Source organism: Gadus chalcogrammus, chromosome 7 (genome assembly GCF_026213295.1).
Source record: "Gadus chalcogrammus isolate NIFS_2021 chromosome 7, NIFS_Gcha_1.0, whole genome shotgun sequence".
In the NCBI taxonomy this organism is placed as follows: Eukaryota; Metazoa; Chordata; class Actinopteri; order Gadiformes; family Gadidae; genus Gadus; species Gadus chalcogrammus.
The window spans coordinates 23,325,533-23,353,481 of NC_079418.1; the positions used below are offsets into that span (position 1 = coordinate 23,325,533).

General features: G+C 45.2%; 2 protein-coding genes across 3 annotated transcripts; one reads left to right on the plus strand and one right to left on the minus strand.

Moving 5' to 3' along the window:
- Positions 1–772: 772 nt before the first annotated feature.
- Positions 773–17,743, plus strand: lig3 (ligase III, DNA, ATP-dependent). Its single transcript, XM_056594305.1, has 21 exons — positions 773–883; positions 2,241–2,767; positions 3,431–3,559; positions 4,038–4,265; positions 4,664–4,815; positions 5,053–5,219; positions 6,440–6,517; positions 6,654–6,822; positions 7,092–7,247; positions 9,701–9,832; positions 9,963–10,042; positions 11,078–11,165; positions 11,694–11,771; positions 11,891–12,014; positions 13,232–13,374; positions 13,501–13,575; positions 14,239–14,385; positions 14,795–14,963; positions 15,264–15,343; positions 15,613–15,711; positions 16,181–17,743. Exons 2-21 carry the CDS (start codon positions 2,272–2,274, stop codon positions 16,412–16,414), a joined length of 3,024 nt encoding a protein of 1,007 aa, XP_056450280.1. The 5' UTR covers positions 773–883; positions 2,241–2,271; the 3' UTR covers positions 16,415–17,743.
- Positions 14,942–26,674, minus strand: rad51d (RAD51 paralog D). Of its 2 annotated transcripts, none has more exons than XM_056594306.1 (10): positions 26,430–26,667; positions 26,272–26,356; positions 25,686–25,804; positions 22,161–22,242; positions 21,858–21,992; positions 21,618–21,713; positions 21,337–21,427; positions 19,646–19,716; positions 17,806–17,970; positions 14,942–17,573 (listed from the first exon to the last, which is right to left on the minus strand). In XM_056594306.1, the coding sequence occupies exons 1-10, from the start codon at positions 26,528–26,530 to the stop codon at positions 17,475–17,477; spliced, it is 1,044 nt and encodes a 347-aa protein (XP_056450281.1). In that variant the 5' UTR covers positions 26,531–26,667; the 3' UTR covers positions 14,942–17,474. The 2 variants fall into 2 exon arrangements, with proteins under 2 accessions (XP_056450281.1, XP_056450282.1); XM_056594307.1 differs by having other exon boundaries at positions 14,944–17,573; positions 26,272–26,333; positions 26,430–26,674.
- Positions 26,675–27,949: the final 1,275 nt, after the last annotated feature.

Sequence of the window (27,949 nt, forward strand, 5' to 3'; positions counted from 1 at the left end):
TATTCCACAAAAACATCAACAAAAAAAAAAATACACATGTTTTGGTTAATGAAGGGTGAATATGGCCGTAATTGTCAGTTGAACCAGAGGGTTGAACCCAACATAACTAGGGCGCAAAAGCACCTGCAGAAAAGCACCTGCTTCTTTAGCCGTTGGATATTAGTACATTCTTTGAATTGGATAAACAATGTTAATCAGTGGGAATTGGCCGGTAAGAAAATGTGTGGAGGTTGAAATGTTGCACTACTCAATGATTTAGATTCGATTTTATTGAAGATAAGTGCAGGACTGTATATAGTCTCGCACTATTTTACATTGCATATTTGTGGCCACTGGACGGCAGACAGCACACCGCAATTGAGAGCAATAATGTTATTATCTCATAATGGGTTATTACAGTATAATGATTATAATACGTGATAATCGATAACTTCGGGAGCAACAACTGTTCAGTAACCGGATCGCCGATCATAGTGGAATATTTTGCAACTAGATTGCGCGATGCTGCTTAATCTAATATTTGACTAAAAAACATTCCAAACTTGCCATCTCTGTGCATGACGCCGCATAACACACGTTGGTAAGACGCCTATCCTATAAAGCTTAAGCTATATTAATTTAAATATTTGGCAGCACATACGATAGTTCTGGAAGTTATTGTCGAAAGTAATTTATTCCTTTATCCTCGACTACTTGTTAATATGGAGTGAGCAGCAGCCGGCCCGTGGATTGACGCTACTCCTGGACACTAGGGGGCGGAACGCCTGATCTACATTAGTGATTAATGTGGACGTACACCCCAAAAGAAGCAGTGGGTGAAGAAAGAAAGAAAGAAAGGAAAGCTGAAATCGAATCGGTTTGTCTTTGTGTAATCTACTTAAAGGTAGGGATTCTCGGATGAATAATACATTTCCTGTGCAACAATCGTACTTTTGCCTTGAATAGAGGCTAGTTGGTCTGCTGGTTGCATGCACTTCTCTTCGGGCAGCCCAACACATTGGCACTCATATGCCATGATTATTTTGTACACACAGTTCTACTACACCCGCATGCCATAGTTTACTACTGATCTAATTCAGAAACACGTTAACGCCAAAAGGGAAAATACGCGGTAGAGCTGCTGAACGTTGCAGGTGTCCGCCTGTAAAATATGTGAAGATCGCCTATTGTTCCCACGCTTTGGCGTGTCCTTTAAACTCGTGCGCTAATTTGGTGACGTGACTGAAAAATATATCAATAGGGAAATAGCCCGCTTACGTGGAGAAGAGTGTTCTATCTACTTGAATAACTATGGTGTTCATAGTTTGAACTGTAGGTGGTCCCCTTACACTACGAGACGGGTGTACTCGCGATATTAAGGTCCACAATAGTCTATATCGAAGCTGAGTACATTTATTCATTATGAACATTTAATTTAAGGTAATTCATTCCGTTTTTTTTTGCGGATGCTCTATTATATATTTGTCCCTGTAATTAAAGCACGTTTACTGTGTGGCTCTGCTAAAGTTTATTTATTATCCTCAGGAGATGCACATTGTCACAAGTAGGGTCAACATTTAATTGCCTCTAATCACTACCTATAACGTTAAGCACTCTTTCACTTGACCTAAAAATAAACCTAAACCTATTCTTCCTCTTAACTTTATTGATCTTTTTTTAAAAAGTGGCAGTCACGGTCGACCAAACTAAAAAGCTTGTATTGTGGAACAACCCAAAAATGCACTGATCTTCCTATGGTTCTCTCAGGAATTTACAATTAAGACCTGAAATAAAAGTAGATTGTTTTACTCAAACAGGCATGCCTGCAAGGGGTCTGACATAATGTAAAAACAGTTTAAAGACGTAGAACCTCTTTAAACTACCTTTGGTCTCTGGCCGGAGTAGTGAGAAGATTATCACCGGGTCAATACAGTATTCAATTAACTACATGATGTAGTTCTACTAAAAAACCAAACACCATGCATGGCACAGGAGAATTCGCAAAGCTTGCCACAAGTGCTGCTCAGGTTCTGTCCAGGGATATATGTTGGTATAATGTAATGATGTACAAAGCAGTGTCACTCTAATTGTTAAGGGGAAACTGTACATTTTGGGTGAATTATTGGAGGGGTTTTCACATGTATATACTGATACAAAATTGTGCCATAATAGAAAAAAAGCTTCACTGTTTAGCTATTGTACTTATTTGAGCATTATTGATTAAAAAACAACAACTCAATGTATTCCTGTTTCACTCACAGGTCACGTTTTAACCAAGGCTCCCCTTGCTGGATGTGGAGGTCCATAACACTGTTGGCCCAAAACTGTGTAAACATTGGCCTCCAACCCCTCAGACTTGTTGTTAGGTTTCAGTTTCTCCTACCTCGGTTCAGAGGCATTCCCTGCTATTTCAGTGGTGGATTATCCAAAGGACCGAACAGAGTCCTCCTCTCCCGCGGGCCCCTTCCCTGGTGTCGGCATTTCACCACACAGCAACCAGACATGTCGGAGCAGAAGTTCATCGTGGAGTACGCCAAGCGGGGCACGGCGGGTTGCAAAAAATGCAAGGACAAGATCCCGAAGGGCGTGGTGCGCATCGGCAAGGTGGTGCCCAACCCCTTCAGCGAGTCCGCCGGCGACATGAAGGAGTGGCACCACGTCAAGTGCATCTTCGAGAAGCTGGAGAAGGCCCGGGCCACCACCAAGAAGATAGAGGACATCACCGACCTGGAGGGCTGGGAGGAGCTGGAGGACGAGGACAAGGAGATCATCAACAAGCACGTCGCGGGTACGACCGCCATACACATGCTCACTCACAATAAGACGAGAAACTATGTAGTACTAGCTGTCTTATTAATTATGGCAGCCCCATGGTATTGCCTGGTATTAAAGGTTCAATATGCACTAATCTTTCTTTCTTTTAATTTTTAAAGGTTCACCACACATTCGGTTTTGTATACACAGCATTAAAAAGTTTAAACTCTTTCTGTTAGGATGCTAGTCAGCTAGGTTTATTGCTCTGGCCACAGAAGCGTAGACCAATCTTTTTAGTTCTTATTTAGCAAGGCTTGCTTTTCAGGTTGGACGAGATTTGGCAACTGAGAGTAGGAACGGATAAGAAGCGTATGGTAAGGAGAGATAAGTGTTCTTTAATTTAGACTGTTGCGAGCCTAAATAAATCGCAAATCAAGCATATTGCCCCTTTTTTACTTGATAATGTAGGCATGGAAGGTGCCAGATCTGTTTTGAAGAGTTGATCTCTCCCATAAATAACAGGATTTGGATACTTTAGAGTATCCCAATCCTACATTTTGTTAAGTGAAACAAAACAAAGTTTGTGCCCTCTTGGCTCTAAAGCCAAAAGTGTAAAAGCCTTTGACACACTTCTTTGAATTTCCCTGCTGCAGGAAATCCTACCATGTGTTTAACATTGTGTCCTCTGCCGTTGCAGACCTCATGTCCAAAGTGAAAGCCAGTCCGAAGAAGAAGGTGCAGGGGAAGCTCAACACGAGTGGTAATCTCATGGCGCCTCCATCGGACCCCACAGTGAATGCACCCCGCAAGTTCACCGCATTCACTGGTAAGTGACGACAGACCAGTGCCCTCGCTCCTACTATCTGCATATCATGGTCATTTCATAAAATGTTGAATCCAGTATCATCTGCCTGTGACATAACCGCTTCATTCATTACCCATTTGTAAAGGCAATATTTGTTAAGCCTTTGTTGCGGATAGTGTGTCACATGAAACATTCAACAGCTAAAAATGTAATGAAAATGTCTCCCTGTTCATCAATTTATTATTTCATCAGCTGTTCATTCCACTTGCCAACAACAACAATGACATTCATAACATCACGTGTCATCATGAGGATAAACCTGGGTCTCCACATACGCCAAGGTGGAAGAAGCAATTAGTGGCGAATGTAGATATTATCCCAGCAAGCACAGGCATTACTCAATCGCCCCAGAACAATAAGGCCATAATCACCCAGACGCAGAGCACATTGTGCATCACGCTCCCATCACAACAACACGACTTCCTCTCTGTCCCACTAGCTACAAAGGCAGGCAGCTCCAGCAGCCCGGGCCCTTCCTCGTCCCCCTCCCCGTCTCCGTCCAAGCCCTGCCAGGCCAGCACCCTGTCGGCTCAGCTCGCCGACCCCAGCCACAAGGACTGCCTGCTGCGCGAGTTCCGCAAGCTGTGCGCCACCGTGTCTGAGAGGAACAGCTACAACGACAAGACGACGGTCATCGAGAAGTTCCTGAGGAAAGGCTCTGTCGGAGGTGAGTGTCGTGGTTATGTGTAGGCCACCAGTAGGTCAGTTTGTCCCTTGTTAAATTTAGGTGCTCCATGTTTTGCCTTGGTTTCTTTAACTCAACTAGGGGTGCAACATTTTGTAGTTCGAGAAAATGTATCAAATCAAATTTTAAGGCCTCAGACATTTTAATATTCGGTTTATGGATCGTTATAAAATTAATTCTTCAGTTTTTCTTGGCTGCTGGTCAGATAAAGCAAGCAAAGTTTAGACATCAACTGCACCCTAATAAGAAGAGATATTTTCATGACATTTAGTATACTAAACGATGAATCATCAGCAAAAAGGGTTGTTGGATGGATCCACTATGGAAACCATCCTTAGTCTCAGCCCTTAACCGGAGCCAATGTTTGTCTCCTTCCCCAGATAAGTTCCACGGGGATCTCTACCTGACAGTGAAGCTGCTGCTCCCAGGGGTTGTGAAGAGCGTGTACAACCTCAACGACAAGCAGATCGTCAAGCTCTTCAGCCGCATCTTCAGATGCAACCAGGAGGATATGGTGCGGGACCTGGAGCAGGTCTGTCGCCCTACATTCTTCACATTTCTTTGGCATTGCTTCACTTATTCTTTTGCTGTATATTTAACCGTTATACCAGCAAAGTTAATCGAGAACAGATTCTTACTGACAATAAAGGACCCGGCTAGGAGGCCAAACATCGGAAACACAATAAAAACATTACTAACAACGCAACCAAGTTCCATCAAACACGCATTAGAGTTTGACCTTTTGTTAACGCCTTGTTGTTTCTTCCAGGGGGACGTGTCCGAGACGGTTCGGATGTTTTTCGACGACAGCAAGTCCTTCCCCCCGGCGGCCAAGAGTCTGCTGACTATCCAGGATGTAGACGCGTCTCTGACCCGCCTGGCCATGCTCACCAAGGAAGACGAGCAGCAGCAGGAGCTGGAAGTCATAGCCAAAAAGTAAGCTAGGGCAAGCCGTCCACATCATTCGTTCATATCGCCTCGGAGCCGTGGTAAACCGCTCACATCGTTCTTTCATATCGCCCCAAAGCCGTGGTATACCGTTCCCATCATTCGTTCATATCACCTCAAAGCCGTGGTAAACCACTCGCATCATTCGTTCATATCACCTCAAAGCCGTGGTAAACCACTCGCATCATTCGTTCATATCACCTCAGAGCCGTGGTAAACCCCTCGCATCATTCGTTCATATCACCTCAAAGCCGTGGTAAACCCCTCACATCATTCGTTCATATCACCTCAAAGCCGTGGTAAACCCCTCACATCATTCGTTCATATCGCCTCAACGCCTTTCTCAACGTTCACGTCATTTGTTCAAACTGGCTGGAACGACGAGCAATGAGTCCATCTTTTGGGTAAGCTGCCTCAATGTTGTCTACCATCGTCAGCGAGAGAGAGGAACTCGTGGTCGCCCGGTCACCAGTCACATGTGACTTTAAAACGCATCATTCCCATTCATAAACCTGCCTGCCTAAATCTAGCAAAGTAGAGTAACCCTGGTGATATTGCCTGACTGGGTTTAGTTTCTGTGCAGCTAGAGCTATGGCTGCAATTTGTTCCACCTCATTCTGGCTGTAGACTCGTGGCTCGCCAGAGATTAACTTCACCTAGATTCTACTCAAGCAGCAAATGGTTGAAATGAAATCACATCTAGCGCTGGGCTGTGACAGCTAAATAGATCAATGATGCCATGGTGGGTATTATTTTAACAGTGGCAGTTATTAATCGTGGTTTTCGAACTCGGGACGCTGCTTCTGCTCTGATAGTGGCATTATGTCAATGATTTTTTGCCAAAGGGTATATTTAGAAAGCCCATGTCGACAGATTTATTAATGAAGTCGTCAGCAAGGGTTATCGATCGGGTTAAAGAACAAGCCACATAGTAAACCATGGTTAGGTAAAAATGTCATTATTCAAGAACCATGATTAAGTGAGTTCAAACTGTTTAAAGTGATAATATTGGCAATCCAGCAGAGTGAATTTTTCTAAATGTAATGATTTAATTGTCGGTAGGTAACAAGAAAAGAAGAGTCGTTAAATTGTTAATTAGACCAAAGTTCTTATGGAGTATATTGTAAGGGTTACATTGGCTTTGATGAATTATTCAAATGTTTACTGTACTTCTATATTCACCCTGCAGTTATCACATCTCTTCCTAGGTGCACCAGCAACGACCTGAAATGTATCATCCGACTGATCAAACACGATTTGAAGATGAGCGCCGGAGCGAAGCACATGTGAGAGCCCCAACCCCCCCCCCCCCCCCCCCCCCCCCCGAGACGAGACGGCGACTGTCATACATTGTAGAAGGCATGTTTAAAAACGATAACTTTCATGTGTGAAATTGACAATTCCCTTGATGTGGTAATTCAGCTTGGACGCGGTGGACCCCAACGCCTACGATGCCTTCAAAGCCTCCCGTAACCTGGGCGACGTGGTTGAGCGTGTGCTGAGGAACCTGCAGGACGCTTCCAACGGCTCGGGGCCCAGGAAGCTGCTGACGGTGGAGGCGTCCCTCATGACCCCCGTCCAGCCCATGCTGGTGAGGCCCTCTCACTGACAACGGGGAGACATCAGAATGCAGGGACATGAAAGAAACTAATATCCCATGAAAGGAAAAGTTTAGAGCAACCTTTTTTTGAACCCACAAAGAGACACACCAAAAGAAAGTGACTTTTCATAGCGCATGGCTCTTCATGGATTTTAACCTTTTGGATGGCAGGCAACGCATAAGAAAAGAAAACGTTAGTGTGTCGTTACTCTTCATGTGAACTAGTGAACTTATGAAAGAATCCTCTCTCCGTGTCGCAGGCGGAGGCATGCAAGTCCATCGAGATGGCCATGAAGAAATGCCCCAACGGAATGTACTCGGAGATCAAGTACGACGGCGAGCGCGTGCAGGTTCACAAGAACGGGGACAACTTCAGCTACTTCAGCCGCAGCCTCAAGCCCGTGCTGCCGCACAAGGTAATGCCACGGTCAAACTGCACACGTCCTTTGACGAATCTCAATGACTTTGCATGGAGCGCTCTCGAAATAGTTGAGAAATGTTAAACTTTTCAGGCTGCGACGGATCCGTCGGCCAATCGGATCGCGTTTTGCAAATATACGCAAATACACTACTGTGACGCTACTCTGTCCAATTGGACACTGTCCAATGAAATCGCCTTTGTGTTACAACCCGGGAAAACGCACGGATATGTCAAAAAGCCGGGCGGCAACGGGGGATTTATAAATGCTACGCGAAGCAACACTCCATGCGACTACGGGATCCATTTTGCAATAACAAGCATGAAGGAGCAGGATAAAGCAAGGCTTTGTATGTTGACTTTGTATGGAGTCGCGCCGCCCTGTCGCTTTGTTAGCAGTTAGCGATTTGATTGGCTGCAGGCTGCTTCTACATAGACTATCCCCTTTACGTCAGACACGCCCTCCGTCATCCGTCGACGGACGTGGGCAGTGTGAACGCGGCGTAAGGGACATGGCCCCTCTCTCCTCGCTCCCTCGTTGCCTCCATCTCTCTCCCCTGTGTTCACTTGCTCGTATGCATACATTTACATACATTTAAATACACTGATCTTCTGCGGCCCGCCCACTCCCTCTGCGCTATACATGTCTAGGTGGTGTGCGTGCGCAGAGGAAGTCATTGTTCCGCTATGTTGTTTTCCTGCAACACTCCAAACATGCAGCAGATCTCCAAGCAGGATGTATTCACAGGCACGTCCTGCAGCCATTTCTTGGCTTCCCCCACGTGTGTGTGTGTGTGTGTGTGTGTGTGTAACCCTTTGCATGTTCACCACCCAATCCCCCCCCCCCCCGCGGCTCCCTTCTTTAGAGACCTTCAGTGCTCTGGTCAAACTGTTAGTGATGGCAGGTCACTGGAGGATGGGTTGGCCCCCGGTGGGGGTTAGCTTCACAGCTGAGTGAGATGGTTGAGAGCACGCAACAGTTCATACCGGATGCCTAATCCTGTCACGTCCCGCTGCGACACGACCCTGGTGGTTCATGTGTCATCCATCTTCAGCAACCGCCCCCTGCGCTGCCTCATGCCCACATCTGAAGGGTATTGATGGTGTTTTGCACTAGCAGGCCCTGTCTGGGACAGCCTCATCAGCTGAAAGATTAGCCGTGGTGGCCTTCCTGGCCCGTTTGTGCAAGACGTATGATTTTTTTTACCGAGACCTTTTGGTACTGTTATGTATTGAGTTTATTGTTTTTTTTTGCATGACGATCTACTAAAACCAAGGGGAGACCTCTGATTATCATTAGAGGTGAAGTAGGGCTGGGCGATATGGACCAAATCTTGTATCACGATATGAGTAATTTTATATCACGATATGGATATATATCATGATATGGTATTTTTGAAGTAAATTAAAATAATAAATGGCTTAAAATAACCATACTTCACGTTTGATCTGTTTTTTCTTTTATTTTGAACTTCAATTTCCATGCTTACAAAGGAGTAAGTTGCGAACAATCTGTCATTAACTGCAGTGTCATATAGTGCAAACATCTTGTAAACATTGAACTGTTTTTTCAATACAAATAACATTTTTTTTTAAAGGTGTGCTTCACACCTGCCTGGCTGTCAGTCAGTGCAGTGTAATATAAAAAAAAAATCACAGCATCACACAAATATTTTAAATACTAATTATACACTTATAAAATAAAGTTATGTGCTGTGCAAATAGCTGGTGGTAAAAATAGAACTGTTTCTTCAATACAAATTAGATTTTTTAACAAGTTAACAGGTGAGTCTCACACCTGCCTTGCTTCAGTCAGTGCAGTGCAATATAAAAAAAAATATTTAATTTTTTCTCTCTCGGTATAAACGATATGGCCAAATCTCTCCCGGTAGACACTTTCATATCGTCCACGGTATGATATCGCCCAGCCCTAAGGTAAAGCATGGAAAGCAAAACGTAATGTGAAATGATAACATGACATCATGAATCCCATTGACTCATACGGTTCATTTTAGAGACCGCCCCCCAAAACACACGCTTTATGAATTTAAAGCCCCTTCTACACATGCTTTAATATCTTAATCTGCAATGTTCCTGAACATTTCCTGCCTGGGGTCAAGTGTAAATGGGAACAGGGTCACGATATCCCCTGGTAATCTGCACCGGCGATCTGCCTGCTCAAGACTTAGTAAAATCTCTGGATCACTGCCTGTACGGCTGTGTTGTGATGAGAGCAGTGAATGGTGATGTCGTCTGACCTAAGGCTCTTTCCCAAAGAGCGAGCGCACCAAGAGAGCGCACAAAACTACACTGAGGATGCAAATGAAAATCGGCGAGTGTTTATCGTAACGCAGCAATGCTCGGCCCCCTTGGCACTCTGTACTTTTCATGGAGGATTGCCTCAAGCCAAAGCGCCCCTAACGTTGGCTCGTTCTCTCATGGACCCTCCAGGTGGCCCACTTCAAAGAGTTCATCCCCCAGGCCTTCCCCGGCGGCCACAGCATGATCCTGGACGCCGAGGTCCTCCTCATTGACACCAACACCAGCAAACCCCTTCCCTTCGGTACGCTGGGCGTGCACAAGGTACGCACCCAGCCCACGCACACAAAATGCATTGGCTGAAATGATCCATTGTACATATTACAATATCTGCTTGATTTTGTACAAGACAATTGTATACATTTTTTCTCACATTTCTTGTCCCCAATAACAGAAACAGGCCTTCTCAGACGCAAACGTGTGTCTGTATGTGTTTGACTGCATCTACTTCAATGGTGTGAGCCTCATGGAGAGGTGAGTCCACGGTCCCGCACCCCCTCCCCTCCTCCTCCATCCCAGTCACACTATGTCTTTTGTTGCCCTATAGCGGCGGTACAGATTAATTGTGGTGCCAGAGGTAGCTTGACGGTGGTGTACGGTAATGCAAGCTGAGGCTAACAGATTGCCCTTCCTCCGAAACCCCCTTGTTGGCAAACGCAAATGTTGCTCATGATGCTCCAACTCAGCAGATTCCTGCGGACACTCTTGCAAAGAACAACGAAAATGCCATCATTTCAGCATGTTTGTTTAGTTTTTTCTGGGGTGTGGCTGAAAGTGTCATTTATCAAGTGGCGTGTGTTTTATTTTTTTTCCTGGACGTTTTTTTGCAGCATTGTGGTTTTGCGTCATCTTCTATGGATCGCATGACTGGTTTTGGGATTCAGGCTGGATATATATATTTTTTTTACCATCTGTCTAACATTAACATCCCGGGGTAGATTCCAGTTTTCACACACAGAAGCCCCCCTCCTTCATATTTTTCTCCCCACCCTGTCAGGAAGGATATCGAAAGCGCCTTCAAACCACAACAGCCGGCATCTTTCTCCTAAACGATCTGGAAGCGTTTGCTATCCGTTCACTTTGAAGCCATTATATATTTACTCCCAGAGTAAAATATCCAGGTACCCTTGACTTACCCATACGGTCACACGCACCCATAGCCCCTGAGCTCGGCGCAGGGGTTGAAATACGTTGTTGGTCGACAGTTCCGCTATGAGCCGCTCGAGTCGGTGTTCAGAAGCCCTTCATCAGCCCCCCTTCCCCGGAGGCCCCTCCACCCCCACCTCCACCTCAACCTGCCGTAGCAATGAAACGCATCAACCATAACCCATAAATGCCGTTTCTCATATCATGGGGGAGAAACAGCAACAACAACATGCGCCCCGCTCCCAGATGCCATAAAAGTGTCTGCATAAATACGTCCTTTATCGCTTGGTTAACGGCGTTCGTTCATTTTCCCTGTGTTTTTGCGGTGTGTTGTAATGCGACTTGAAACCTTTTTCCCGCCAGGCCCTTGAGCGAGCGCAGGAAGTTCCTCCACGACAACATGGTGGAGGTTCGCAACAGGATCCTGTTCTCGGAAATGAAGCACGTCACTGTGAGTCAAGGAAACTCATCTCTCTCCTCTCTCGCTCTCTCTCTCTCGCACCCCCACGCACACCCACCCACCCCCACACAAACAAGTGTGTGTGTGTGTGTGTTGCCATGTGAGGACTGTGCGCACACAGCAGGGTGCTGGTTGGAGGCGGCATCCCGCTGATTGCTACAACCTTCTGAAGCCGTTTGTTTCCCTCTGGGAAAGTAATCTAGTGTGGTGGCGGCTCCCCTCCCCTCAGATGTGGGGGGGAAATCGGCAGCTCTTCCAGTTTGTGCCATGCAGTGTTGCTGGAGCACTTGTCGGCGCTGTTAAACATGGAATAACATGGCAATATGAATGTATTTACTGGCGCGCAGCAGGCCCCGCAACATGGGAATATTTCAAAGGTTGGGAATCAATAATGAAGGCTCACCGTCGCCTCAGGCCATGCTCCATAATGCTAGCCTCTCTTAATGTGTTGCAGCCCCAGCCATACCTTCTGTAGACCTTTTAAATTATACTCCTTATCTGTGTGTGTGCGTGTGGCAGAGAGGGCGTGATCTGGCTGAGATGATCACCCGAGTCATCAGAGAGGGTCTCGAGGGGCTGGTGCTCAAAGACGTCAAGGTGAGGTTACCTCCGATAAACCCCCCCCCCCCCCCCCCCCCATATACCACGGCCTCCCCCACCGGTGTCCTTCCATAAGCATCCCTGGCGGACGCACTGACTGGTTGCGTCTTCTGCAGGGAAACTACGAGCCAGGGAAGCGCCACTGGCTGAAGGTGAAGAAGGACTACCTGAACGAAGGGGCCATGGCCGACACGGCCGACCTGGTGGTGCTGGGGGGCTTCTACGGCAAGGGCTCCAACGGTACGTTGTGGTGCTGCCTGAACGCCAAGGACCGATTTCTAATCAAGTATAACAATACAGCATTCCATGTATGTCATGTAGTTGATACAGGGGAACGACCAGAGTGTTTGTGTTGCGTCCGAGCCATTGTTGCTCTTGCCTGACAAGCAAAACACGTGCAATAAACTAGTTGAAAACCAAACTGAAAATATGTAACTATGTGATATTGCGCTAGGAGTAGAGTTGCTGCGGGGGAGGGACCAACGTGTTTTTAAAACGGAGGAAGAGATATTAATTGAACAAATTGGGAGAGGAGATTATGTAATTCTCGGCTTCCGTCAATGGGGTCGAGAACGGAGGGCGCGTTAACACTGCACCCCGGCAGAGGGCTGATGAGGGGTTAGAAGGGACAGCTCCTCGTTCCCTTGCAGAGATCCACCACAGGATGTCATCCTTTGACATCAAACCCTTGTGAAGGCAGCTGTGTTTGAGAGGCACGAGGAGGAGTAAAGATTGGCGGATTGAGTGACATGCAGTTATCCCAATAGTCTCACTCGTCGCTCACTTATTTTTTATTTCTGTGCGGGTGAATGGAGGCGTTGACATGATAGAATACAGCTTTCGATTCATAGGTGACTTGCTTGTGGAAAATGGCTTACAGGACTTTGCAGGCGATAATTAAGAACCTCTGCGTGAGGCGTGCATACAGAGTGTGGGCCTGACAAGGGAGACAGGAGGTGGGCGGGGAGGGGAGAGAGACAGTCTAAGGGGAGATGCTGACACGCACCACTAATAGCAGGTGCCCAGAAATAATGTAGTCAGGAAATACTCGGTGTGTGGGTCTTTCTTTAGCATCGGCAACAGTGAATCAAAGGGACTCAAAATTGCTCCAGTAAAAACAAACGACACATCTACTGATTAAAGGCAACTCGGAAAAAACAGTAAAAGGATGATGAGCATAGATATAAGGACTGTATTTTCAGTTCGCAGGGTGTCTTTGATTAGCAATGGACAGCACAGAGATGCTGATTAAATCCCCAGCATGCATCTGTAATGTGCATAAAAGCTCAGTTTATCCATGATGCTTCATAAAGCTTGTTGTTTCGTACTTTGGGTAGTTCATTTAACAAGAATTTAGTGCTTCTCCAAGAGGAAATCGCTGGCCCCACGTTTCTTCATACACAAATCGAATGGGGCCCGTCATTCGATACTCACGCACCCTGTCCCGTCACTACCAGGGGGCATCATGTCCAGCTTCCTGATGGGCTGCTACGACCCGGACTCCAAGAAGTGGTGCACGGTCACCAAGTGCTCCGGAGGCTACGATGACGCCATGCTGGCCCGGCTCCAGAAAGAGCTGGACGTCGTCAAAATCAGCAAGGTCAGACCCGCCTTTAGGGGTGACACGCCCCCATTCTGAGCCAATGAGCCGTCATTGAGGATTGATCCTGAAACTGTGTGTGTGTGTGTGTGTGTGTGTGTGTGTGGTCTGTGTGTTTCTCTGTAGGAGCCAAGCAAAATCCCTGCTTGGATGAAAATCGTCAAGAACTATTATCCCGATTTCATGATCCGCGATCCCCAGGTGAGACCGGCACGTCAGTACATGTTAACGACCCCCCGTGAGATAATTGATGGCTCAGACTCTCCGTCGCATCTCCAGATTTGTTAGCCGTCCCCAAAGGACATTTGCGACGGCACAAACGACCGTTTCCTCCAGGCATGACAAGTTTCTTCCCCGCAAACCCCATCGGGTGGACCAGCTGTGGTGTGGATTAGGGTTAGAGTTTGTGAGTTTCCAGAAGCAGTCGTTTTCCGCTAATGGACTTGTTCATCAGTGGTTCTGGGGCCGGGCGCTACGGGCTCTCTCCCAGGTTGAGCTACAGCCTCCTGTCAAAGCCCTGGCACTGCTCACAGAGACTGAGACTGCTCCGCGCCAGGGGGTGGTGGGGGGGGGGTTGCATACAAGCCAGGATGGCTGGCTGGCCTCTGTTGTAGCTGGAACCAATCACACAGCGGAACTACATGATATGCTGCATTACTCCCGCCGGTGAGCAACCTAATGTCAAGATTTAAAAGCACAAAAGCAAACCCTCACGGCGGGCCATGCACTCCCAGCCAGGCAAAAATTGTTCTGGTAAAAGGAAACGTTTCATCTTTTCTGTTTTTGAAAACGATTGCACATAAGGGTTTTTGACTCTGTATGGTGCAGTGGAAACATACGTTCTGTCTCTCTCTATCACCCCAGAAAGCCCCAGTGTGGGAGATCACAGGCGCAGAGTTCTCCAAGTCGGAGATGCACACGGCCGACGGCATCTCCATCCGCTTCCCCCGCATGACCCGTGTCCGTGACGACAAGGACTGGAAGACGGCCACCAACCTGCCCCAGCTCAAGGTATTCATTCGTCATCCCGCCGACATCGGAAAAAACACCCTCGTACCGATTTACTGTCGACAACACAATCTGCCCCTGTGATAGGGTGACAAAACGGGAAAGATAACAAATATCTGCGACCATGCAAATTCAACAGCAGCCACAAGCTTTGGTTCGCCTCAAACACTGACTCAAATGTTGTACCTCTTGTATGTCGATATGAATGTTTGTTCATTTTGAGGATGGACAATATATACAATATTATTTCAGTTTATTGGCTTTTAATGCCTTGCCACACAGCATTGGGGGATAAAAAAAGCATATTGGCTTTAAACGACATTGTGCTAGCACTTAACCAGTCAGAAGAGATCAGTGGACAACGGTTGGCCGACGTCCATGTGCTCATTTTACAATTTCTCGCCGTGCTCAGGAGCTGTTCAGAATATCTAAAGAGAACACTGACTTCGAGGTGACCGAGGCCGGCCCGTCCCAGCCCAACGACGACAAGGGCTCGTCTGGGAGCGGGGGCAACTCCCCTTCCTCCTCCCCGTCCTCCTCCAAAACCACCCCGAGACCGGCTCCTCCACCCAGGAAGACCAGTGAGTACCGCTCCGACCACATGAGCCATCCACCACAATGGCGAGCGTGGGGGGTAGGGGGAGGGGTTAATGGTGCATAATTGCAGGGCTGTTGGCTTGGGTGACTGGGTAATCATTTGATTGTAGTTCACGGTACGATTCAACACAGGAAATGAAAAAAGCTAATGTTCTAATTAGGTTTGGGCAGAGCAACAGTAGCCTGGGCGCCATTATGTGATAAGCAAAGGGGTCTTGGACAGGTTGGTGCCCTAATTGCGAGGTCCTCAATTATACCCCACACAAATGTGTTTGTGCTTACAGGTAACAATGGCACGGCCAAAGCCAAGGCGGTGAAGTCTGAGCCGCGCACGCCGGTTCCAAAGGGACCCAGTCCAAAAAAGGTACATTAGGCATTTCATTTTAATAAGATGAGGTTACATGAAAGTCAACATCCAGCCTGATCACTTGTGCTCACTAAGTGGCTCAAAAACGATGTGTTCAGCGACCCATGCCTAAACATTGGTAGGAGAAAAACTGCATATTATTATGCCAGATGCAAAATGGTATAGTGGGAAGATTGTTTTAGGAATTGATTGTAATGGCACGTGTCTTAGAATAGTACACCCGTTTAATTATGTGAATATGAATACCTTTCCAAAACTTGCACCAGGTGAAAATGGAAATTAAGGTGGAAAGCCCTAACGGTAACAGCAACGGACAAGCCAAGCCAAAGGCAACGTCTTCCGTGTTGGAACCGCGGAAGGACAAGGTCAGTGTACACCATGTTCTGAGTGAGACTGTATGATGAAGGGTTGAAATTCATTTATTCTATCTGATAAAGTCCCATCATCAGCTTTTTTGGATCCTTTTAAATGAGGGGTTGGGGTTAAAGGATTAATTTCAAGTTGTTCGATTTTCTTGGTATCAAGTTGATATTCCTTATTCCCCTGTGGGGGAAGCCTATCCTACAGGAAACCTAAAAGATTCATAATAAGGCAAATATGTTCTGTAGTTTAGCTTCAGAGGAAAACGCTAACGGGTTTGCCGTTCAGCAAAGCGGAAAGCGCCCTATGTTTCTTTGCACAGCATGTTTTCAATGCTATTCAGCCTCAAGTATGATTAAAATAACATTAATATTCTGCTGTAAACCATATGTATACACACGTCCTCGTCGTTAAAATGCAAGACGTTCAGGGCTTGGCTTCCCACCTCTGATCCTGGTTGTGCTTCCTCTCCAGACCTTGATGGACATCTTCACCGGGGTGAAGCTCTTCCTGCCCCCCGCGACGGACGACCACGACAAGCTCCGGCGCTACTTCGTGGCCTACGACGGAGACCTGGTGCCGGAGTACGACGCCGCCTCGGCCACACACACGCTGGCCGAGCCCGGCGAGGACAGCAAGGCTCGTAAGGTCAGCCCCGGCTGGGTCTGGGAGTGCATACGCAGGAGACGCATCGTCCCCCCCTGCTGATGGGGACACCGGTCCGACGCAGTAACCGCGCCTTTTATACGTCACCAAAATCCATGTAGTATACGAACCGCGCGTTGTATTAATAAACTGTAGGACAATGAGCGCTGTGTGAGACGCCCTGTTTCAGGGGAAGGGAACGCTTGGTGCCATGGATGAACTAAATCATGTTGTCATCTATTTATATATATCATTTTTTCTTCCCTTACAATTCATTGATACGCAAAAAAATGAAAGGACATGGTACCAAAATATTGTACTACTGTTATATTTTGCCTCAGTTATTGAACTCTGAGATCGGGGTGTATAAGTCTTGGAGGGTATGGTGGTTATCTCAACGGATGAGGTATTGACTATCAACACATTTATTTTGTAGAAAATATTTTCAGAAAACAAACTGCATCAAGGAAAGTAATAATTGACTTGTTCGAGCAGATCATAGAATATCTATGAGTACGTTGGTCCATCGAGGTATCCCGATTACTTTGAAATGTTAGTTTTTTTTTGGTTTTGTCTTTTTACGTTTGAAACAAGATGAATTCGATACAAAACATTTTGGCTGGTATTGGATATGCATAATAAGCCAAAATGCCTTTATAGGTAATAAACAATTACACTAACACCAATCTATTAATGTTTGTCTTTCTTGAGAGTAACAGTTTACAAGCAACTGAAAGACAAGACTTTGCAGGCCCACACAGCGAGTGTATCACATCAAATATGCCAAAAAGATATACTGCAGCAGAACACTCTACATATCGAGGAATCCACACATTCTGAAGCCTGCTTCAACACCACAGCATGAAAGTGTGACTATTGGTATAATTACATTGCCGCCTTCTGAATACAACAATCTGAGAGGAAGCTTTCCTGGGCCAACTGCAACCTATTAGTCTTATTTCAACTAAAAAAATAAATAAAGAGACATTAAAGTGCCACCTTCTTGAAAAACAAAAGCATACAAAGAAGCACACATACAGTTTGGAATGATTGTTTGCATAATGCTTCATTGTTCAGACTTTTAAGGGATGGTCTTCCTGGTGATGCCGTCGTTGGAACGCAGTCAGGAATCTGAAGAGTCCCGTGCTCGCTTTCTTCCCGGCAGCCCCTCTTCAGGCCCGCTCCCCCAGTTCAAGTCAAACTGGGCTTTGATGTGACACGGCTGAGACAGAAAGAAAACAACCAGAAAAGGAAAAACTCCCTCAAAGCATTGAAGGAAGTGCTCACCAGCTGACGCGTCTTCGAGACAACAAATATAGGAATGCAAAAAAAAAAGGGAGTTTGAATAACAATGCTTTCTGTTGTTCCATGTTATGGCAGTCCATAACGTCGAGCCATCAAAGCCCTCCACACTTCCCACATGGTAGACAGGTGGGTTCCACTGTCGGACGTACCTGTCTGGAGGACTTGACGAGCGTGGCGGTGCGTGTGCTGCCCAGCAGGGGCCCGGGGCCCCGGGAGCGCTCCAGCAGGAGTCTGGTCCGGGGGACGTGGCTCCAGGTCAGACCCAGACCGGCCTGGAGCTCCCCTCCAGCTCCTCGCGTCACGTGGTTGGTGACCTGGAGTACAGCGGGGGCCTTAGCATTTTACCTCTCCGTTAAAGGGGACCCTGTTTCAACAACGCATGTGGGTGTTTTGCTTATCAGCCTTTACTTCACAGCATTGTTGGTTAATTGATTTTGATTGGTCAATAACATTCCAAGGGTGTTCATTATTTTTTGCAATTACCGGACACCTTTGCCTTTTAACGGTTCTGAATCAATGCACTACTTATCTAACATTAACTATCGACCAAACTTTGGGTTGAAAAAGGAAAAACGCTTTGCTTAAAGTGCAGCGGAAGAATATTTAAACTTCTGCTTCTTCACTCGATAAATAAACAAGGTTATGGAGGAAAGTAACTATTATCTCATCAATGTTGGCAGGTGTTGTATTGTGGTTTAGGCCAAACTTACAAGTGACACCCAAGCGGGAGTGTCCCCCCTGATTTATCGACGATGCATACAAACCTCTGGTTGGAGACTTCCACATGCGTTATCCCTGCGTTCACACCAAAAGATGCAAAAAGTTGCCGCGCAGCAAGATCCCATTCAAAGTGAATGTAGAGACGCGTTGCAGGTTTGCTGCCGGAGCACTTGCTGCCGAGAAAACCGGCAGCAAAATTTGATTTGCGGCGCGGCAAAATTTGATTTTCAGCGCAGCACGCCCGTGCCCGCTGCCGGGCACGTTCACGTATTTTGCGGCGCGACAAATGCTGCTCGAGTTGAAATATTTCAACTTTTCGGCAGCAAACGCGTGATGACAGCCAATCAGCGTTCAACAGCGTTGCCACTGAGTGACATGCCGTAACAGCCAATCAGTGTTACTCCCTTGGAGTGACCTAGAGTTCACTACCGTTACATTTATTTAGTAACTCGAAAAAACCCACAAATCAGCATTCTGTAGTGTAGTTGTGTTTACAGTTAAACTAAACTGAGTATGCTAAAGGGCAAGAATAACAACCCAAAACAAAACCCAGTTGGGTGCCAGGCAGCACCAGCCTTCCAGGCTCCGAATGGTCTCATGAACCCATAAACGACGGGCTTTCCGACGTCTCTCCCTCTTCCACAACAGGTAAAGACATGGAATGCTGCGCCGCAGAACTTCGGCGACAACGCGTTCGGGCAGCAAATGCATCTTTTGGTGTGAATGCGGGGGAACCGCAGGGTCCATTTTGAAACATGCAAGACCACACCTTGTGGAAACAGGGGCCCGACCCGACTTAGGTATTTGGATTGTTACCGTAAATATTGATCATCTATCTTCATTAGCGATTTACGTTGTTACTGTGGTCGACAGTTGCTGCCTTCTCATTTTAATTGACAGTTTTCAAATGAGCCCTGCCCCCCCGAGCTCATTGTGATCCAGCGCTGTGCCGACCATCAGGCGATGTGGCTGAATAGCAAGCACCGCATCACCAATAACGTACAAAGAACAAATATTGTCTGAAGTGCACTGTACTAATTTTCCGGTGGGGAAGTATGGTGGAAAGCTGTGTTTCGTTTGAATTTGATTCTTGTTTTCTGTGTCCCCCAGAAATAAGGGTATCTTTAAAATATTTATTAGGGCCTTGTGTCAGTGTTGGGACAGCAAGATCGATGCGGTTCTTTCTAAATGTCTAAATGACAAATGCCGTGTACGCCTTGCGGCCAAAGGTATTAAAAGCAGACTGTTGTAATGCCTCGTTATCCTCACCAAAACGGCCACGTTGAAGTCCTTAGCGATGGTCTTCAGGGCTCCTGCGACTTGCATCATTAAGGACATGCCTGGAGAAACAGACAATTACCAGGCTTTGTCTCAATACATGTGTAACCCCTTCCTGGCGCCGGAAGTGTAATTATTATTTAAGGTTACTATATAAATGTGTTAACGAACAGGATCCTGAATGCTTAGCAGTTGATGTTGAATTAGCTAAATCTCCTGTTTACCAATAGATGTTATTCAATGAAATGTTCAGGACAAACAAATAAAGATAGAACATATATACATTTATTTGTGCTATATCAAAGTCAGTACTCGTGTACTAGAAAAAACCCTTGAACAAAATAACAAAATGCACGTAAAATATAATTGTATTTTAAACCACAATAGCATATGAACACAAAAAACGAACTGATTTGCCTGCGATGAACCGGTTCAAATGTATCTTCACCGGTTTAAATGTTTCTATTACCAAGCGCTTGGGTTTCTAACCGTTGGGGCCCATCAGTTGGTGCACATTGGAGAAAACAAATCCTGAGTTGCTTCAAGGAGCAACGACACCCTCCGTCCTCCGTTACTTATTTATTCATTAAACGGTATTTAGCCGCATATGAAATAAATAAATTAGTATTCATCTAACTGTCTTTTTGTAGGTCCCTACACATTTACAGTTACCTTAACAACCAGTTTAAACACGTAGAAGCAGTTTCAATTGGACTCATCTGGTAATTCCAGCTCTGTGGTGTCCCCAGAATATTTTATGCGGCAGTTTTACTTTATGTAGTGAGGAGGTCTCCCAACCAAACCAAGCTTATTTTTGATATGGGCAACAAAATTCCAATTGACAAGCATCTGGACCAAATGTTTTCGATGGAGGCGTTCAATAGAAATGTTGCATTTTGCAAAAATATAAAGTGACCTAATTAATTGATTGTTTTAATGATGGTTTGTAGGAGGATAATCACAAATTTAAAAATATACATAGAAAGATGCTTTTGTATTTGGCATTCCACTTCCCCAGCATTAGATTATGTAGTTTTGTCAACCCTCATTTTTGTCGCACAGTGTTGAGCCTTCCAGATTCTGTTCGATAAACAGAATGTTTATTCCAGGTTTTAGCACCTTGTGGAAACACAAACCATATTGACGGCAATAACCACGCCATAAAAAGCTAAAACCCACAGGGGAATTAATTTCTATGGTCCCATTTGCATTCCTGTTCAGGACATTGTTCGACTGCTTTATATACAATGTCGCCGTTTGGAGAGAGAAAGGCGTGACGGTCGATAGAATGACCCGCCGTTTGCGGGACCTTGCAGCGGTGAGTGTACTGTTCACAGGTGGAGATGAAGCACAAACTAGAGAACTTGACATGGGGCAGATGAGCACCCGGCTCTCATAGTAACACCGGCCAATCATCATAAGCCATTTCGTACGCCCAAATGACAAATTAAAATGACTTGCTTTCACAGAAAGATCTGATCTCACGATTTTGTGTACGCTGTACCGGTGATGGACAAAACACTGTATAGTAAACTGTAAACAAACATGACACTATTCCAAGCTCAAAATTTGCATGACATCTGTGAAAACACATCATTAGTTTAAGCCTGTCGTATACTGACATTTACAGGACCCCAGAGGGCCTTCGTTGTGTTGGGAGGCGTGAAGATTATAGTGGGTACCTTCGTTCTGTTTGCCTCCCAATGTTGGAGAGATAATGGCCGACACCGAGTCCACGATCACAGCCTTCACAGAGCCCGCGCCAAGGGAGGCCTAATTATAAAATACGTGTCAACAATCCAGCCCCTTCATTTTTATATTGCTCATTGGACCCGTCCCTCAAAAAGTATCCCGTGATTAAATGTTTCACGGTTGGTTACTAACTAGCCACCTGAAGATGTGTGTTTATAGCAGAAACTAAATCAAGTTGAACGAAAATAAAATCAAACCGCAAAAAAGAGACCTGTTGAGGGCCACCACACCGGAGAGTGTGCAGACAGCCGAGTAAGGAGAAGATGTCGAACACACGGAAGACACGAATCCTCTGAAGAGCCTCCATCTGTGAAATGTCACACACGTTAAAGCCATAAACATCTCCCAACACCCCGTCTTATTTTATTTTCCCTTTCTTCCAAAAAAACACACAGCCTCCCCTCCCCTCATCTCCCCCCCTCTGCCACCCCCCCACTTCTAGTCAGCTCACCTGTTCTTCAACATGATCCGTTTGGACTTGCAGCATTTGCAGCAGCCGGCTGGCAGACAGCCCCCCCGTCGTGTCTATGTAGATCACGCTCTGCTTCAGTCGGTGTGCCGTGTGCACGGCCGCCGCAAAACATACCTTGACGCGGCCAAGGTATAAATACATTGTGTGGTAAACCACAGTGACACGCTCCGTGCATGTCAGCGTAGTTGGTGGCACACGAATTGTATTAAAAAAATAAATAAGGAAATAAGTCAGAAAAGCAGGCCAACTGGGTGATGGGTGATGATGCGGTAGAAAGTGCACCTGAGACTTGCCGGTCCCCGGGCCTCCTGACAGCTCCGTTATCTCCCCGGTGTACAGCCCTGAATCCAGCAGCTTGTCTAGGCTGGAGAGGGAAGAGGGAGAGAGTGAGAAAGAGCCATGAGCCTTTATCAGCAGTGCTCACCTATCTATCAAAGGAGAATGGAAGACTCTTCTAGAATCAACAGACCTATCCTCTAATAGTAGCTTTGAACATTAAGAGTTATTTACTCTCTGGATTGCCTTCAGGGGGTTGGTTAGTATCTTTTAAAACCATGAATTGCGTCCTTTTCAAAAAACACAAGTTTTTCTTTGCTTTCCTAAGAGACTTTCTGCTAACTTTCAGGGCCACTCCCAGCCTCAATTTTCATCCGTCAACATGCCCTTAATCTCAGAAAGTAGGTTAGCTGCACCATCCTCTCAAACATGTTGATCTCCATTAGTGTGCGGTGGCAGACTTGTCTGCCACGGCAGACTTACGGCTTGAATGTTAGGTAACCACGTAAAGCTACTAAACCATGAGCTGCTTCTTTTGCTGCAAGCATTCACCAAATCAAAATCTGACATATAAAGCGTTGGGATTGACCGAAGCTGCATTGTCTGGGTCGAAACGCGTCACAAAATAACGACTGTTGGGGGTGCGGTAAACATGTCACTTTTTTTCATTTTGCAGTGTCCGAACGTAGGTAGCAGCTGAGCCAAGGTAAACAACTTTTGTTTATTCTTCACACACTTTTTTTTAATCTATATTTTTTGCCAACTTTTGTGCATGAGTGCTGCTGTCGGACAGTTCAATTGCTGGCTGCTGGCGGCTCGAGCAGACCTCGACTGTGAAGAGGGATATTGACGAGATCCCAAGCCCTTGTGCCGTTCCTGCCGGTATTATCGTGGATGGCTCATTGTGGCGCGCCGGCTTGTAGAAAGTGTTAAAGGCACTCTTGCCGATCTCAATGATTTTCCTTCTAAAGCCCTATTGACAAGCATCTCCACAGGGTTGGTGTTCCCGTTGTGGAGAGGGCCGATAACAATAGCTTTCAAATGCCTTTCGAGATAGACTAGACTGTGTCAAGCTCTTCACACCCCTGTCCTAAGAGATGAATTGATTTTTCTATTTCTTATGTACTATTTTCCCACTGTTCTCCCTTCTTCCTAGTGAGTGTGCAACTTGTATGTCTCTGCTGCAGTCTTGGGAGCATGGATGGGGTGTTTTCATTTTTCTGACTTGTCCTGGTGTCCTTGAGCAAAAACCTGTAGAGGAAAAGGACCCTAAAAACATTACATGCTTTTGGCAGTATCTTTTAGTTTGGCATCCACACCCAGTCACACCTTCATGTTTCAGCTCTTCCACAGTTACCGGAGGGTAAATTAGGGTAAATTGAATTCAAATTAAGCTTCCATTTCAGTGAAAATATCATTCCACTATGAAATAAATCCAAAATGTGAAATGAACCTCCATGTTTACCGTTACAATTCAAACTCCTTCAACACATGACAACTTGCCGCTATTGAGATGTCGTTGCTTGTTCTCAGGTCTTTGCCAGACTTATTTCGCGTTGGTTTTGAATTTCCCTCAGTAATTATGGAGATGTTTAATAAATGGTCACACACTATTCATTTGTATCCATTTATTCTTGTACCTAACAGTCTGTTGGTATTTAATGAACGTCTGTGAAAATCTCCATTCATTAATATTCATTTTGATGACCTGTCATGTTGGCCTTCAGCTCATTAAACAATGAATCATATACCAGCCGGACCATAAAAATAATAATTTCTGTTTGCACAAACCAATTAAACTACCAATAATCAGAAGGGTGAGTTTCTCCATTTTTCCCTGGCTTATAGTACATAATGGATGGTGTTTCTCTGCACCACAAGTGCAGGTCTCACGAGAAACCCATTGCTCGTCATATGCAACTGAATTCAGCCCAATGTACTCTAGCAAATGCAGCACTGAGGGAACTGAGTAAATTCATACATCCGACAGTCAGACATCACTTCGAACCAACGGCACTTCACCTCACGTCTGACGATTTCAAGCGATTCACTTCCCCACCACTAGAGGGCAAGCTTAACACATGCAGTCAAAAATGATGGCACGGTTAATTTGTATCCAGATAACTTCATAGCAAATGGGTTATTTATTAGAACCCACTTCAGAAGTTAAAAACATGTGGCCATGTATATTTCGCTGAAATATTCACTTCAACTATGAAAGTTCTACCATAATATGAATTATGCCAGGTTGGTTTATAACAGGAGTCCTTCAATTCAAGGCCACCATCTTCTGCAGTAAGGTGTTGGTGAGCAAAGACTCAATAGAAACAGCTTCGGAAATACCACAAACCCAATACATTTTTAAGGGGGGCACATTTTAGAGGTCAATGCATAATGTGGAAACGACTTAGCTGTTTGCACTTTGTGATGCGTAGACAATGAAGCTACTTGTTATCTACCAAGATTTAGTCATGCTAATTTTCATCCAACTGGGGCAGGCGAGAAATCACATGCATAGAAAGAAGTAACAGACGGTGGGTATCCATGTTTGGGTCAGTTTGTCTGTCCCTGTATTTGAAGGCAATGTTTGGCCAATCAAAGTTGGGTTTGGTGACGGTCCATTGCACAGTTGGGCCAAGCACAGTCGAATAGCAGTTGCAATCACAGCCGGGAACACCCAACTCCAGTGCAATTTTCCACCATGACACAATGCTGCCATAAGCCATGCTATGAGATGGGATGTTTTACATAACAACTTTCAGAAGCATATTTGCAATTGCACATTGAATAACCTCTTTGTGGGTACGTGTTACTAGCACACTCTTGGGGGGGTGTGTGTGTGTGTGTGTGTGTGTGTGTGTGTGTGTGTGTGTGTGTGTGTGTGTGTGTGTGTGTGATTGTGTGTGTGTGTGTGTGTGTGTGTGTATACATGTATATATATCTCAAGTCCCTTGATATACCTGAAAGTAGGGAGCTAATGGTGCAAGACTATAATATGAGCTAGTATTCCCCAATACTGTGGCACTGAAATACTATATTAAGTGGTTCACATAGAAAGTCCTTGTACAACCCTATTATTTTGGTATATAAGATAATAATACAGTAAAAACAGTAGGCCTACGTTTATGAGTCTGCTTTTGGGGTTCAATAGAAGAAATAATAAAGAATAGAAAGGGGGACTCTCCAACTTCTATTTCCATCTGATGCACTATGGAGGCCAGGCTATTACCCACAGAGCTCTGTGTTCGTAGTAGTAATTGCTCAGTTCCAGAGTCGAGCAACTTAATGACATGGAGCATCACATCTTCTTTGTTCCAGTAAGCCTTAGACGTTAATTTTCCATGGTGCACACACACTCCATTGCAGATATTCCCATTGCACTAACAGGAGTCCTCCTTCGACCACAAATCTTACGTCAACCAGCAATACTCCAACCCGCCTCTCCTCCCAACAAAGAAAAAGTGTTTAACATCCGTTGGGCTTGTTTCATTACATTGTGTGATGCTTGCGTGGAGCCCTCTGTGTGCCTACCTGGGGATACTGGTGGAGACGATGGCCGTGGAGCCCAGCAGCTCCTCGTAGAGGTCCGCTCCAGAGACCGGGAAGGCGGTGTGCTGGGCGAGTAGCACTCGCCGGATGGCCAACAGCGCCTGGTTTAGTGATGAAATACAACCCATTGAAGAAGTTTGAGACCTCCACTATCGGCCTACATAGAATCGGTTCTCCTAAAGGAGTGCAGTATGTGCTTGAAGAATGCCTAATAGGCCTAATCAACCACAATAGGATAATGTTATGAGCCATCCATTCGGGCTAATAGTGACTCGGCTGAAGCGGTGCGTTGGAATGAATTACCACTGAGGGTTTCTTTATTTATGTTGTGTCTGGGTAAACCCAGCATGCACTGTTTTTTTTAATATACATATTATTCATATTTCGACCTGGTTAATGAGACCAAATAGGTTATGTCAGCATGTAATCTAAACCCCAGGGCCCAGGACACTCTTTTCGGAGCATCGGGGATCAATCCACAAACTACATTTTTAAGTAATAAAACAACACTTTGTTAGCTGACATTTTCTAACCAGACATTTTACTTGTAACTAGATGCTTAAAATACCTTGTAGGACAAAGAGCATTTTTGGGCAAGTTCCTCGCTATCAGACGCCACCAAGTCCTCCACTGTGAAGAGAAGAGGAATCTGGCTGAAATAATGTTAACGATTCAACCACTTCAAAAGACTCATGCCCATTCCAGTCCACACACACATACACACACCTGTGGTAATGTTGGCAGCACGCAAATCGCGGACAATGTTTTCTTCCAGCCCAGGGCACATGCCTTCTCTCAGAACAACCATTATTGATCGACTTCATCATCGCCAACTAACATGCAAAGAACTCAAATACTGCAGTTTAACCATACACAGAGCCATTCTCTCTAGATTACTCTGGCCATAAACATCGGACACGATGTTCGTCCGCCTCTTTGAGGGGAGACGTCTGATTCGAAATGTTGATACTGAAGTGACGTACTTCCGGGTACAACAACTTCAAGAATTGTTTAATATTTAAAAAATAAAGAATTTTAGAAAAGTTCAAGCGTAAAATGCCCGACTTTTTGAGTTTTTGATATTCTTAAAAAATAAGAGCGCTTGATTTATCTGATTAGTATAATGTCTGATTATACCGCTCTCCTTCCCATCGTTACGGCGCATGCTCGTCATCCCCGTCGTCCCTTCTGCAAAGTTTACGTTATACTTTGCCACTGTCTTGTACGTTGACTGTAGGCTACTATTTACTTTAAAGTTGCCTCTAACTTGTTATTAAAATGTATTTACTACTATTTATGATATATGTAGTAAGTCATCTATTTTGATGTAGTTAATTGTCATGGTAGGTACAAATAAATAAATAATGTAAATAATAATAAGTATTCATTATATATATATATATATATATATATATATATATATATATATATATATATATATATATATATATATATATATATATATATATATATATATATAGGCCTATAGCCTGTTTATAAACACACACATATGCAGATCTAGTTTTGTCTTGTTTGTCTTTTGACCATCTGGGAGTATCAACTACACATCCTGAATTTGCTGACCTCTTGCCCATCTGCCTACATGGTAGAACTCTGTCATGCATATAAAATAACTAGAGGCCACAGGTGTGTGTGTGTGTGTGTGTGTGTGTGTGTGTGTGTGTGTGTGTGTGTGTGTGTGTGTGTGTGTGTGTGTGTGGGGTGTGTGTGTGTGTGTGTGTGTGTGTGTGTGTGTGTGTGTGTGTGTGTGTGTGTGTGTGTGTGTGGGGTGTGTGTGTGTGTGTGTGTGTGTGTGTGTGTGTGTGTGTGTGTGATTGTGTGTGTGTGTGTGTGTGTGTGTGTGTGTGTGTGTGTGTGTGTGTGTGTGTGTGTGTGGGGGGGGGGGGGTGTATGTGTGTGTGTTTGTGTACACAGCAACAGCAACAGCAAAACACTATGAAAACAAATAGTTGTTTTGGTATTTTTGTTGTTTTTAGGCAGGGAGCTGTCGTGTGGATATTAAACATCTTCTGATATTAATTTGTGTTTGCCGGGCAAGTCAACTCGGGAAACACATGAGCTAATAAACACAGGGGCAGCTCATAACATTAATTATGGGTCTGTTCGATAGAGGTGTCGCTGGGCGCCAGTGTAAACACAGCTAGTCAAGTAAATATACGTTGACCATGCTGGTGCTGCGGCCAACATAAATGTAACCTAAATTTTACTTGAATAACAATTACAGG

Bases quoted from the DNA above. Each gene is read 5' to 3' on its own strand.
- lig3 (XM_056594305.1), top strand. From the start codon at position 2,272: ATGTGGAGGTCCATAACACTGTTGGCCCAAAACTGTGTAAACATTGGC. The intron at 9,833-9,962 runs GTACGCACCCAG...CCCCAATAACAG, and splicing joins GTACGCTGGGCGTGCACAAG to AAACAGGCCTTCTCAGACGC. The intron at 11,166-11,693 runs GTGAGTCAAGGA...TGCGTGTGGCAG, and splicing joins CGGAAATGAAGCACGTCACT to AGAGGGCGTGATCTGGCTGA.
- rad51d (XM_056594306.1), bottom strand. From the start codon at position 26,530: ATGATGAAGTCGATCAATAATGGTTGTTCTGAGAGAAGGCATGTGCCC. The intron at 25,805-26,271 runs GTATTTTAAGCA...TCACTAAACCAG, and splicing joins AATGCTCTTTGTCCTACAAG to GCGCTGTTGGCCATCCGGCG. The intron at 17,574-17,805 runs GTACGTCCGACA...TTTCTGTCTCAG, and splicing joins TCGTCAAGTCCTCCAGACAG to CCGTGTCACATCAAAGCCCA.